The sequence below is a fragment of the Oryctolagus cuniculus genome, chromosome 5 (assembly GCF_051225735.1).
Source record: "Oryctolagus cuniculus isolate XC-2025 breed Fujian yellow rabbit chromosome 5, ASM5122573v1, whole genome shotgun sequence".
Classification (NCBI taxonomy): Eukaryota; Metazoa; Chordata; class Mammalia; order Lagomorpha; family Leporidae; genus Oryctolagus; species Oryctolagus cuniculus.
The window spans coordinates 60,789,361-60,803,962 of NC_142871.1; the positions used below are offsets into that span (position 1 = coordinate 60,789,361).

General features: G+C 43.2%; 1 protein-coding gene across 5 annotated transcripts in view; it reads left to right on the forward strand.

The window, feature by feature from the left end:
* CDK19 (cyclin dependent kinase 19) overlaps positions 1-14,602 on the forward strand; it is a 192,383-nt gene that overhangs the window by 156,437 nt on the left and 21,344 nt on the right. For all 5 annotated transcript variants that reach the window (XM_002714914.6, XM_051854414.3, XM_008263371.5 and 2 more), the window contains 3 exons: positions 6,759-6,890; positions 13,437-13,580; positions 13,698-13,767. In XM_002714914.6, the coding sequence (XP_002714960.1) occupies positions 6,759-6,890; positions 13,437-13,580; positions 13,698-13,767 (346 nt within the window). The remainder of the gene's footprint in view (positions 1-6,758; positions 6,891-13,436; positions 13,581-13,697; positions 13,768-14,602) is intronic.

Sequence of the window (14,602 nt, forward strand, 5' to 3'; positions counted from 1 at the left end):
CTACACATAATCCCCCAATCTTACTCTCATGTCAGCCTGGCTGAGTGTTCTCTCCCCGAACACACACCCACCCCTGCCTGCTGCTTACAGATCCTCTGCAGGCCTCCCTACTCTGCCACACTGTGTGTCCTTGCTTGGCACCGGCAGATCTGCCCTGAATCAGTGTGGATGTTTACGGCCTCTCTTACCTGCCTTGCTAGATTGAGGCACTGGCAGGAGTCTTGTCTGTGTGTTCAGATTGCCTTTGGAACCCCAAAGGTGCCAAAAGAAATCAGCTTCATTTATACCCATGACATACCTAGAACAAAAATGAGCTAACAAATGCTTTATTCTGGTTTCTCTCACTATAAATTATATTTAATGGGTACTCAGAGCTTTTCAGGAGGGTTTTAATGCATCTTGTTTCATCAGCGTGCTTCCTCTGCCTTTGGAGTGTGCCTTGCTGGAGGTGGTACAAACTTGTGCAAAGTCGACCTTCTGTGTGTTCATGCTGCCCTCCTTCGTCTGAGATGTCCTGCTGCTTGGCTTTTTTTCTTTCTTTTCTTTTCTTTTTATTGAGAGAGAGAGAGAGAAGCAAGATTTATATGTCAGAGACCTCCAGCCAGAGTGGCCTGGAGGGGCCTCCAGGAGAGGACATTCCCAAAGGAGCTGGTGGTAGTAGGGTTTTTAAGCACAATTTTGAGGGTAAAACTGTCAGTCAGTACAAGGTGGGGACAAACCCATCTCAAAAGTCCTGATTTGTGATCTTATTTACCCTGTCTGGCTTGCTCAAGATAAAATGAAGTGCCATCAAAAGGGTGGTGGGATTTGTAACTTGTTTTACAGTAAACTGGGAGCCCATAAGAGTGGAGTCGCCATTGCCTGCTTGCTTTTCTGTTTCTCTGATTAGTTCCCTAACCCAGTTCCTGAAGAAGCTGCTCTAAACTACCTTCCCTTTCTTAAAACTTCCACTTTGAGTTGACTGAGATTCGGATTCACTCACAGAGTACTGATATTAGTTAAATCTTGGTAACTGCTTTCCTCTCTTCCCTCTGTGGCCCCTCTCCACTACTCCTCACTGTTTCTGTTTTTATTTAACCCTCTTTCGTTTTAGACATGATTGAGTACCTATTTTTTTTCCAGAAACAGGTGAAAAGGTGGGGAGGATGATCTCTCCCTGGGAGAGACTGTGAATGATGTAGTGATAGGTATTTTCATTCCCTACCTCATTCGTTTCATACAGCTACCCTCAAAAGGTAGACGTCCTACATAAGGAAAGCTGGATGGTGAGAGGCTGCAGCTTGCCCAGCCTTTCAAAGCTAGGACTTGAATTCCGAGTCCTGAGACTCCTATCCTGGAGCCCTCTGGGGTGGCCCCTGCTGGCCTCCTGTTTTGTCAGCACAGCTATGCCTCTGAAACAGCCTCAGGGGAAGAGGGATCCTTCCTTCCTTCCTAAGTCCTACTGCTAGTGCCCTTCCCAGCTTCTGGATGTCTTTCCACCATAATTCAGTTCCACAGATTGCAGCATTGCTGTCTTCCTTTTTTTCAGGTTTCTGTTTCACACCTTTAAACATTCATAGTCCTCTTTGCAATTTTAAAATAACCCCTACATCCATCTGGCTATAGCATTTGTTCTATTTTTTCCCCCTCTTGTTCCTTTACCTTTGAAACCATAATATTCACCCTTTGGTTCCACTTACCCTAATTTGTTCTGTAATCTTGCCTCAAATTCTACCCCTCTAAGAAAACTGCTCCCAAAAAGGACACCTGTGACCTGTGACCTGTGACCAAGGGGCCTGTCTTAGTCACTGGTCTCCTTAACTGCACAAACCATTTGTTCTGATCAGTCTGGCCTCAAGGCAGTCTTTTCCTTTGGTCTGTGTGACATCATATAATGTTGGTTTTCGACCCACCACTTTTGCTGTTCTGCATTTTAGTCACTGTTGCCTCTTACTCCTGTTAACCTATTTCAGGATAAGTTGAGCACTGGGTTGGAACATGACCTCCCTCTACAGTGACTTCTTTGGAGAACTAAGTTGTAGCCTCAAAATTTTGGATTCTTTAAAAATGATTCTGAAATCTGAGTCTCCAATGCCATTCTCTCACCCAAGTTGAAGTATTTCTCTCCATTTGGATGTCCTGCTTGCAACCTGTACTCCCTTTCCCCCAGCCTAATTCATTGTCCTCTTCCTGTTTGCACCATTCATCACATTTGTTCCAGTCACCCACGTCTGATGTCCTCCCCTAACTAACTAGTGCTCCACAGAGGATTCTGTACACTGCCTGGGCCAGTTACTTACCTTGCTGTTAGGAGTTTTAGAATGGTAATTCTACCCAAGATTAGGGATAAAACCAAGGCTGAAAGTAAATAATGATTAATAATTAAGGTCTAGCGAGCAATCAAGTTGATTGAATTGCTTTTTAAATTTTACTTTGGTGGTACATTATTTTTTAAAATTAATAATGCCGATGTCTGTGCTTAACACTTTAATACAATTCTGTTTTGATTTGAAAGAAAAGTGTAGCTGAATGGGAAACACCCTGGATACTTTGCTGTAACTGGACCTTTCCCTGCCCTGCGACCTGTAGACTTCCCAGGCCTTCTCTAAAATGCTTAAGGGCTTCCTCTTTTATTTCAGTATGGTTCACCCTTCAGCCTCCAGCTCGTGTTCAACTTTCAGATTGGTCCATTTCTACAAGTGTGTATTAAACATTGTTCCAGATAATACCAGAAGGAGACACAGACTCTCCCTGCAAGGGCCTTAACACCTGGTAGACTCCAGGGGCAGCTTCCTGTATTCTCACAGAGCTTACCCTTTGTTACGTCCATCTCCTCTGTATCTTGCCATGTGTGCTCCTTGCTGTGGCCGCCTTTCTGTCACTTGAGTCTGCCTAATTAGCACCCAGGCCAGGATTTTACTACTGTACATCAAATGGTGCAGTTTCATCCATATTAAATTTTAGGAACACAAAGTGTTCAATAATGTTTAGGCTAGTTCCCTTTTGTCTAAATTAATAATTATTGGAAACTCCTTTAAAAATCCCCCAATAGACAGGAATTGTTTTTAAGACTATTCATTGTTTCCTTCTGCCTTAATTCCATCTGACAGTAAAAAAATGAGTGTTAGGGGACCGGCGCCATGGTGTAGTGGGCTGGGCCTCTGCCTGCGGCGCCAGCATCCTATATGGGCGCTGGTTCTGGTCCTGGCTGCTCTTCTTCCAGTCCAGCTCTCTGCTGTGCTCTGGGAAAGCTGTAGAGGATGGCCCATGTGCTTGGACCCCTGCACCTGCGTGGGAGGCCCGGAAGAAATTCCTGGCTCCTGGCTTGGATTGGCTCAGCTCTGGCAGTTGTGGCCATTTGAAGAGTGAACTAACGGATGGAAGACTCACATTCACTCTCTCTCTCTCTCTCTCCCTCCCTCTCTCTCCCCTTCTCTCCCCTTCTCTCTCCCTTTCTCTCCCTCTCTCTGCCTCTACCTCTGCCTCTCTGTAACTCTGCCTTTCAAATAAATAAGTAAACCTTTAAAAAAAAAAAAAAGATGAGGCTTAGAAAAAACTAAGGAAGTAAGGAATAGGAGAGGAATACTGGCATTAGCCTTTCCTGTGAAATGGTTTTCAATGAACACAACAGCATCCCATCACACTTTGCCTTCCACAGTCAACATCTGATTGTTTAATTGGATTAATCATACAAGGTCATTTGTATCTGTTTGATGGCATACTTGCAGTCAACATCTAATAAACAAAGCAGTGCTTTGAATATTGTGCAGTGTTGTAAGACAGTAAGTGTGCTGTTGACAGTGATTTTGAATATTTTTGGTTGCCAAGGGAAAATTTAGTTTAAAAGAAATAGGCATCAGCGCAGGCTTTCTTGGATAGCTTTGTTTTTTCAGACTGAGATACTCCAAAGCATTTTCAGAAAGTATTGTACATTACTTAAACTCTAAAGAAATGAAATCACTGTAAATCAGAGTTTTACTCTATGCTATATAAAAAGCATATTAGTAAGCCGGCGCCGTGGCTCAATAGGCTAATCCTCCACCTTGCGGCGCCGGCACACCGGGTTCTAGTCCCGGTTGGGGCGCCGGATTCTGTCCCGGTTGCCCCTCTTCCAGGCCAGCTCTGTGCTATGGCCCGGGAGTGCAGTGGAGGATGGCCCAGGTGCTTGGGCCCTGCACCCCATGGGAGACCAGGAAAAGCACCTGGATCCTGGCTCCTGCCATCGGATCAGCGCGGTGCGCCAGCTGCAGCGGCGGCCATTGGAGGGTGAACCAACGGCAAAAAGGAAGACCTTTCTCTCTCTGTCTCTCTCTCTCACTGTCCACTCTGCCTGTCAAAAATAAAATAAAAAAATAAAAAAATAAAAAAAAAAAAGCATATTAGTTTTAGATTAAGTGGTACTCTGTAGTTATAACTTCTGAGCATTTTTGCATCTTTTGTTCTTTGCAGCCCCTTTATACAATCAAAATGTAGTGTGTAGTTTTTAAAGATTTATGTTATTTAGTTGAAAGAGTTAGAGATCTTCCATCCACTGGTTCATTCCCCACAATGGCCAAAGCTGAGCTAGGTTGGAATCAGGAGCCAGGAGCTTCTTCTGGGTTTCCTACGTGAGTGCAGGAACCCAAGCACTTGGGCCAACTTCTGCTGCTGTCCTAGGCACATTAGCAGGGAGCTAGATCAGAAGTGGAGCAGCCAAGACTTGAACTGGTGCTCATATGGGATGCTGGCATCATAGGTGGCAGCTTTACCTGCTACCCCTCAGCGCTGGCCCCCATACTGTGTATTTCAAATTGTAGAGCTTTATAATTCTCTCTCTTTTTTAAAGATTTATTTATTTATTTGAAAGTCAGAGTTACACACACAGAGAGAAAGAGAGGTCTTCCATCCGCTGGTTCACTCTCCAATTGGCTGCAACAGCTGGAGCTTGGGCCATCTTCTACTGCTTTCCCAGGCCATAGCAGAGAGCTGGATCAGAAGTGGAGCAGCCAGGACTTGAGCTGGCACCCATGTGGGATGCCGGCACTGCAGGTGACAGCTTTACCCGCTACAGCACAGCGCCAGCCCCAAGCTTTATAATTCTTACGCCTCTGCCTTTGTGACTTATATGTATCATATGTTTAATTCATTGGCTGTCAGATCAATGATTAAAAATGTAACTCCTAAATTCTAACATGGTTTTGGTTTGAATACTGGCATCTTCACTTACTATACCTGTGACCATGGAACATCATTTAACTTCTGTTAGATTCTTCATCTCAGAATAAGGAGCAAAATGCTTATTTAATAAAGAGATGTATTTATTTCAAAGGCAGAGTGATAGACACGCACACACACACACACACACACACACACACAGCTTCCATCCTCTGGTTCACTATCCAAATGGCCACAACAGCTGGGATTGAGCCAGGCTAAAGCCAGGAGCCAGGAATTCCATCTGGGTCTCCTATATGGATGGCAGGAACTCAACTGCTTGAGCCATCTTCTGCTTCTTTCCAGGCTCATTAGCAGGGAACTGGATAGGCCGCAGAGTAGCTAGTAGTCGAACCAGCACTCCTGCATGGATGCAGGAGACCCAAGTAGCAGTGTAACCTGCTGTGCCACAGTGCTTGCCTCCAAAATCCTAACTAAACTAGTGTTCTGATGAGGATTAAGTGAGGTGATATATGAAATATGTGAATGTCATGTGTAAACTGTAACAAGCTGTATAGATAAAAGGTAATTATTTATAAAATATAAGAAAATAGTTTCTATGACTTTACTATAGTGATAAATATTCTTTTTTACAAATTTTATACACCCTTAATATTTAAATTGGTTAGTTTTGGTTTAGGCCTTAAGTATTAAATTATTATAACAAATGGTTTCTATATGTCCTTTGTGTTCTCAGAAACATGCGTGTGCTGTGCTGATTATTGTTCAGTAGCTATCTGTCTTGGGGGTTCTAATTCCGTGCTAAGCCAAGGTCAAATCACTAACCTACTGCCACTGAACATAGAGTTAGGAAGAGATGTGTACAAAGTAGCTCTTCATAGTTTGTAGGAGCTATAAAATATGTCAGTTTTTAAATGTATAAGCATACAGAAGTCATAATTAATGGATAAAGACTTTTGGACTATGTTAGATTTTTACAAACATTTAAGAATGCTATTGTAGAGTCTAAGAACCAGGAAATCTGAAGTCAGAAGCCAATTCTAATTCTAACTCTATACTTACTACCTCTTTGATCTTAGACAAGTCAGAATATATTTAAGGCTCAGTTTCATCAGTACAACAGGAAAAATGGGGGCATACATTTGGTTCAGCAGTTCAGACAGCGCTCTCATCCCATATGAGAGTGTCTAGGTTCAAGAGCCCTCTGTGCTTATGGTTCTAGCTGCCTGCTAATGCACACCCTGGGCAGCAGCAGATGACAGCTACAAGTATTTGGGTCCTTGTCACCCATGTAGGAGACCTGGATGGAGATCTTGACTCCTGGCTCTGTCCTGGCCCAGAACTGGCTGTTACAGGCATTTGGGAGCAGATGGAAGATATTCTCTCTCTCTCTCTCAAGTGAATAAAAATATATAAATGAGAAACAATTTTTAAAGTTAAGAAAACAGGTACCACAGTAGTATCTATGATACTAAAGTTAAATGAAGTAATTTGTATCCAGTGCTGATGTGGAGCTTTGATTAAAAAGTAAGAAAAAGACTAAAAAGTTAGTGGCTGTTGTCAACCTTGCATGGTACTAATTGCATGTCAAACTGAGTTTCATATTCATGTACTTTATTTTTCAGCTGATATGGGTTTTGCCAGATTATTCAATTCTCCACTAAAGCCACTAGCAGATTTGGATCCTGTGGTTGTGACATTTTGGTATCGTGCTCCAGAACTTTTGCTTGGTGCAAGGCATTATACAAAAGCCATAGGTAAGTTAGTCTAAAATGATTTACTTTCTTGGCATTGAAGTTTCATAAATACCAAATGCTATAATAATGAAGCTACTTGGTAAACACCACTTTATATGTCTTTGTAAAGGAACTATTGTCTTCTATGTTCATGTATTTTACATTCTAGCAGATTTGAAGTTAGAAGCCTATAGGAGGCCGGCGCCGTGGCTCAATAGGCTAATCCTCCACCTAGTGGCGCCGGCACGCCGGGTTCTAGTCCCGGTTGGGGCGCCGGATTCTTTCCCTGTTGCCCCTCTTCCAGGCCAGCTCTCTGCTGTGGCCCGGGAGTGCAGTGGAGGATGGCCCAAGTGCTTGGGCCCTGCACCCGCATGGGAGACCAGGAGAAGCACCTGGCTCCTGGCTTTGGATCAGCACGGTGCGCTGGCTGCAGTGCGCCAGCCGCGGTGGCCATTGGAGGGTGAACCAACGGCAAAAGGAAGACCTTTCTCTCTCTCTCTCTCTCACTGTCCACTCTGCCTGTCCAAAAAAAAAAAAAAAAAAAAAAAAAAAAGCCTATAGGAAAATATAACTTTTAAAAGAAAAAAAAACATTTTCTTTGGGAGAATAAGAGACATCTAGCTTATCCTGTTGAATTGCTATGGAAACAATAACATGCAAATCTCATGTTTTTGCTTGCCTAGCTATTAATCGGAAGAATTGGAAAGAGTTTTAGAATTTCTTTCTGTAAAGGAAAACAGAAAAAGAGTAGTACAGTATTAGAGAAGACTCCTTCTATTTGGGCAAAAGTTAGTCACACCCTTTCCCAAGCAAGAAACAGTACGACTAATCTTTCTCTCACTGTTTCAGTTCCTGGAATGGCAGTTTATCCATCAAGGTAGGAAACAGAGTCTGGGGTGGTTAGCGATGCTCTTCAGTCAGAAAGCATGTGATACACCCCTTCTCTGTGGGACCTCGGGTCTGCTATAGAACAGATCTGAGATTTTACTGCCTGGTCACAACTGTGAATTGAGGGAGTCAGCAGGATAGCACTCTCCTCAAGTCTCGGATTTCTCTAACAGGAATAAAAAGAAAGTGTAGGGAGAGTAAATAGTAGTTGCTAGAATAAGGCTGGTTCTATAAGGTACGTGAATTTCCCAAGCACATTTCTTTAAATTTTCCTTTTGTTGAATACTTTATTTACTCAGTTAATAATACTTTTTTCTATGTTTAACTGCTTTTGTTGAATTCTATTTAATAAAACCACCAAGAGTGTAAAATCACTAAAAACAAACAAGTATGGAGCTGGCATTGTGGCTCAACAGGTTAAGATGCTGTTTGGGATGCCCATACTCATACCCAGAGTGTTAGTTGAAGTCCTGGCTGCTGTGCTTTTGAGCCAGCTTCCTACTCATGCATCCTGGGAGATGATGACCCATGTGCTCCTGGCTTCCACCTGACCCACCCATAGCTATTGCAGGCACTTAGATAGTGATAGTGAACCAGTGGTTAGCAGATCCCCCCCCACCCCGCCCCCTTAAATCTGTTAAATAGTTTAGGAAACACCAGGTGGTACTCATAGAACTACAAAGGAAGTGCTCACATTTGGAAAGATTAGATGGAACAGTAGTCTGTTCTTGGATTTAAAAAAAAAAAGCAAACAAAAATATAGTAACGTCCTCATTTATCAGGAGGTCTGATTTCTACAGAACATTTGTAGCTTTCTCCAGGGACTGAGATTCTAGCACAGTGCTGCAGCATTGTAAATATTTCATAAATACTGCTGGATGGTTTTGTTAAATTAGTGGGAAAGCTCTGGCAGTCTCAGGACTGTGTGGAACACCAGTATGTGTTGGGTGGTAAACGTGAGACTGACATCAAACCCTCACCCAGGCAGCTGAGCCCGTAGCAAAGCTTGGAGACTGCCAAGGCCATGCTGTTGGCAGTGACTCTGGACAGCTCCCCATGAAGGGTGTAGAAAGGAGAACCACAGACAAATGAAAAGCAGCCCCATGAATGAGGCGCCAACATCAGAGCCTAACTGTGTTGATATCCCAACAAGTGAACTCACAGTAGGCATGTATTTTTGAGACTTTTATAACTAAGTTTGCTTTTTCTGTTATTTGGGTGTCCCTACCCACAGTTGAGAACAGTCTGGTCCCTGAGATGATCTCAGAAGGCACCAGAGGATAGGAAGAGAGTGACAGTAAGCCAGGGGATGAAGGAATGTCTGGCAGATCACAGGTGGGGCTTTAGAACAGGTTTGATGGTGGAGAACTCGGGGCACATGGGCAGAAGGAGAAGCCGCATTATCAATAGAAACTCACATGCCTGGGAGTGGATGTTTAGTGTAGTGGTTAAGGCAGCCACTTCTCACATCAAGGGACCTAGGTTCAATTCCTGGCACTGGCTTCGGACTCCAGCATTCCTGCTAATGCAGACCCCACAAGGCAGCAGTGATGGCTCAAGATTGTGCTCCTGCCACCCGTGTCAGAGACCTGGATTGTGTCCCTGGCTCCCAGCTTTGGCCTAGACAAGCCCTAGCTGTTGTGGGCATTTGGGGAGTGAACCAGAAGATGGGGAAGTATGTTTTTTCTCTGTTTCTCAAATAAATAAAGATTTGTGAAAAATGGAATTAAAAAATAAGTTAAAAATATTCATATGCCTGGGACTGTCACCAACCACTAGTACAGTCTGTGATCCACAAGGGCTATTTCCACAAAGAAAAGGCCTTCTGCTGAATGAAATGACTCCCCACAAAAGCCTGTCATGTCCTCAGGGATCTTTGCAGCAGGTCCATGATAACGTACACCTGTAAGGATTCTGTTGTATGTGACCCTCACATCTGAGAAGAGTTCTGTGAATATTTTCTGATGAACTTTTCTGCTGTTCGAATGAAAATAGATGAGCTGTTTGGGAAGTAATGCTTATTGGGTATGAATTAAAAACCAACTATATTTTTTATTTCCTCAGGGGAAGGAGAGCTGCAATTGAATTTTAACCAACTTGCAACTTACTTGCTCAGTAAATGAGTGTTACCATGTAAAGATAAAAACATACTCATGGATTTTAAATTTTAGACAAGTCCCAATTATCTGTTCTGAATGGAAGTTAGAAGAAAGGATAAGAGAGAGGAAAAAGAATAATATCAACTCATCCTCACCTTCGTGCATACCTGGCCTGTGTTAGAATGAGTATTTCCTTTTTTTCTTTCTTTTTTAAGATGCATTTATTTATTTTAAAGGCAGAATCACAGAGAGGGGGAGAGATCTTCCATCTGCTAGTTCACTCCCCAGATGGCTACAACCAAGGCTGGGCCAGATCAAAGCCAGAAGCTTCTTCCAGGTCTCCCATGTAGGTGCAGGGCCCCAAACACTTGGACCATCTTCTGCTACTTTCCCAGGAGCATTAACAGGGAGCTGGATTGAAAGTGGAGCAGCCAGGACTCAAGCCGGCACCCATATGGGATGTTAGTGATGCAGGCGGCAGCTTAACTTGCTGTGTATGCCACAGCGCCTGCTCCAGGAGATGAGTGTTTGTATTCAGAGCATAGAAGAATGGAGAGTTTGATGATCTGATATCACTGGAGGTTTATAACATTTGGGGAGTAGGGGGGAGTGGGAGTGGTGGCACCAGTAGGGTTGGGATGTCTGTGTCAGGAGAACAAGTTGTGGTAGAGGAAAGAGACCTGGAAGGTACACACAAGTGGCTAGGGGTGGGTATTTGGGTATATGCCCACATCCCATATTGGAGTGCCTAGGTTTGAGTCCTTCCTCCACTTCTAGTCCAGCTTCCTGCCAGTGTGCATCTTGTGAGGCAGCAGGTGATGGCTCAAGTACCTGAGTCCTGCCACCCATGTGGGAGACCCAGATAAAGTTCTGGGCTCCTGGCTTTGACCTGACTGAGCCCTTGATGTTGCAGGCATTGAGGGAGTAAACTAGCAGAAGGAAGATCTGTCTGTCTCTTTCTCTCTGTGTGTGTGTGTGCTGCCATGCCTTTCATATAAAAATAAATAGTTTAAACTTGAAAGTTACAGGCTAGTATCAGGCAGGACATCTTAGAATGTAAGCTACTTGCTACTCTGAGGTTCTTTATTTTAGCAATTCACAGACAGATCTAGATCCTGGCTCTTGTTCTTTGAACATAGAACATTTGAGGAACTTGCATGAGCAGCAGCAGAAATTAGAAGCCTCAGTTGATTGTACTGTGGAGGCATCCAGGGTGAGAGAGATGGGACCATGAGAGAGGTAGCTAGGTGAGTGAGGGGCAAGAGCAAAAGTCAACTTGATGTGTAAGAAAGAAAAGAGGGCGGCGCCACAGCTCAATAGGCTAATCCTCCGCCTTGTGGCGCCGGCACACCGGGTTCTAGTCCCGGTCAGGGCACCGGATTCTGTCCTGGTTGCCCCTCTTCCAGGCCATTGGAGGGTGAACCAACAGCAAAAGGAAGACCTTCTCTCTGTCTCTCTCTCTCTCACTATCCACTCTGCCTGTCCAAAAAAAAAAAAGAGAGAGTCAAAAAGTAGGCACGGAATATTATGACTACTCTGTTGTGATGAATGGTCATGATGATGATGACTTTGCTGTGTCATTAAGGAAGATTAAGTTACATTTCATGGCATCTGGTGATGGCAGGTCACAGTGTAATATAATATGGCTTTTTAAAGCCTATGTTCCCATTATCTTGAAGCCAGTTTATATGAAAGGAAACCATTCCTGGATGGGATCACAAAAGTGAGACATTACTGTCTGATTTTTTTTCTCTTTAGCAGTGTGTTTTATGAAATGGCATACTGATGCTTACTGTAGCTAATGGATATGATAAACTTTTTTCCTATTTAGTTTATCTACTTCATTTGATGGGCTATTAAACACTAGATTTTATATATATATATATATGTATGTATGTGTGTGTGTATATATATATATATTTAAGATTACACCATAGTCCTTGCATTATTGTTTTTTCTTTTTAAGAAAATACTTGGAGGCTGGCACAGTAGGCTCAGCTTCCACCTGCGGCACCAGCATCCCATATGGGCACTGGTTCTAATCCTGGCTGCTCCTCTTCCAATCCAGCTCCCTGCTTATGGCCTGAGAAAGCAGTGGAAGATGGCCATACCTCTAAAATAAATAAATAAAATCTTAAAAAAAGAAAAAAGAAATAAAATACCTGGGCTTGATGTCGTAGCGTAATGGTAAAGCTGCCGCCTGCAATACCAGCATCCTGGTTGCTCCACTTCCAATCCAGCTCACTGCTAATGGCCTGGGAAAGAAGCAGAAGGTGGCCCAAGTGCTTGGGCCCCTGCACCTATGTGGGAGACCCAGTTGAAGCTCCAGGTTCCTGGCTTCAGCTTGGCCACCCCTGGCTGTTGTGGCCATTTGGGGAATGAACCAAGGGATAGAAGATCTTTCTCTCTACCTCCCCCCACCCTGTAGTTCTGTCTTTCAGAGCAATAAAGAAATATTTTTAAAAAATTACTTACTAAATAACATTTGGGTGGGCAAGCATAATATATTCATCTGTCTCACAAAAGTTAATTCATTCGTGAGTCCACTGTCGTGGCATAGCAAGGTTAAGCCTCCACCTCTGCCACTGACATCACATAAGGACACTGGTTCAAGACCTGGCTGTTCCACTTCCTATCCAGCTCCCTGCTAATGTGCCTGGGAAAAGCAGTGGAGAATGGCCTAATTGCTTGGGCCCCTGCACCCACATGGGAGACTCAGATGAAGCTCCTGGCTCCAGTCTGGCCTAGTCCCGGCCATTGCAGCCATTTTGGGAATGAACCATCAGATGGAAGATCTTACTCTATCTCTTTCTGACTCTGACTCTGCCTTTCAAATAAATAAAAAATAAATCTTAAATAAGTTAATACATTCATACACTCAGCAAAGCATTGTAAATATATTATTGTGTTCTTAGCATCTATGTTGCTGTCTTTTGGTTTGTAAAATCCAATGGAATAATCTATAACTGATGATTTTCAAGAATTCATGAAGTATTTAAAGGTGCCTGACTTCATGCAGGGTTTGGGAGTGAGGGGCAGGCAGCAGCTAGTGGACATGGTTTGGGTGAGCATTGTGTGTACTGCTTTCTCGCCATGCTTGTGTGTACTGTGTTGTTCATCGGCTTCTAGACCTTGCAGTTTGTTGAAGGAACTGTTGAATGTGGTAGTCTTTAAGGCAAAAGATGACTTTTGCCAAATCCTTTTTTGTGGTCTGCACTAACTGGGTCGAAACTTAGAAATTCTGCTCTATGATTGCTCTAAAGGAAATTATATGACTGTATCTGAAGATGTTATTTGAGTCTACTTGAGCTGAGTGTTACACTGTGTATTAGACCAAAACATTGAACACTTCAGTGATGGAATTTAAAGTAAATGTTTTTTATTTGCCTTTCAGCCTGTTGCATGATGATACAGCTATTTCAAATCACATACGCTATTTCTGTTCTCTTAATGTATGTATTGTACTTTGTATATTGCTTTACTGAAAATTATCTTCATATGTAGGTTGAGATTACACCTTGGAATTATAATCAAGGAAATACAGAAATGTAGACAAAAATCTGTTTTTCTTCCTTTATAGACATATGGGCGATAGGTTGCATATTTGCTGAATTGTTGACTTCAGAACCTATTTTTCACTGTCGCCAGGAAGATATTAAAACAAGCAATCCCTTTCATCACGATCAACTAGATCGGATATTTAGTGTCATGGGATTTCCTGCAGGTAATTTATTTTCCTTTTCAAAATCACGTTTTGAGTCATATTTCAAAAACATCCTAAGTATATTTTAAAACTAAAATAATTAGTTTCCTCTAACAATATTCAATTTTTTTTTGTAAGATAAAGACTGGGAAGATATTAGGAAGATGCCAGAATACCCTACACTTCAAAAAGACTTTAGAAGAACAACGTAAGTAATTCCACATTGTCTTAGTCTCTTTGGGCTGCCATAAAAATAACATTAGACTGGGTAATTTATAAATAGCTGAAATCATTTCTCACAGTTCTGGAGGCTGGTAAGCGGGGGGCTCAAGGCTCCAGCAGCTTCAGTGTCTGGTGAGGGCTGCTGTCTGCTTCCAAGTTGACACCTTGTTCCTAAACTTCCCTGCTGCAGGCAGAAGGGCAAAAGCAACAGATACTGTGTGCAGCCTCTCCTGTTTTTTTGTTTTGTTTTGTTGTTGTTATTGTTGTTTTGACAGGCAGAGTTAGAGAGAGAGAAAGGTCTTCCTTCTTGGTTCACCTCTCAAATGGCCGCTACGGCCGGCGCTCTGCGCTGACCTGAAGCCAGGAGCCAGGTGCTTCCTCCTGGTCTCCCATGCTGGTGCAGAGCCCAAGCGGAGAGCTGGACTGGAAGAGGAGCAACCAGGACAGAACCAGCGCCCCAACCGGGACTAGAACCCAGGGTGCCGGTGCCGCAGGCGGAGGATTAGCCTAGTAAGCCACAGTACCGGCCTGCCTCTCCTGTTTAAAACAAAGAGAAACCAGCCAATCCCATTCCCGAGTGACCTGATCACCTACCTGAGCTCTGCCTTCTAATAGTATTGCATTGCATGTTAAGTTTCACTTTGGCTTTTGGAAGGGACACAAACAACCCATAGTATGTGTTAATTATAGGTAGTAACCTCCATGGGAATATCTACATCTTTTTAAAATCCAAATGTAGGGGTGGGCAATTGACTTGGCACTTCAGACACTGGTTATGATGTGCACCGCTAGATCAGTTCAGTTGCTGGTTCTGGCTCCTG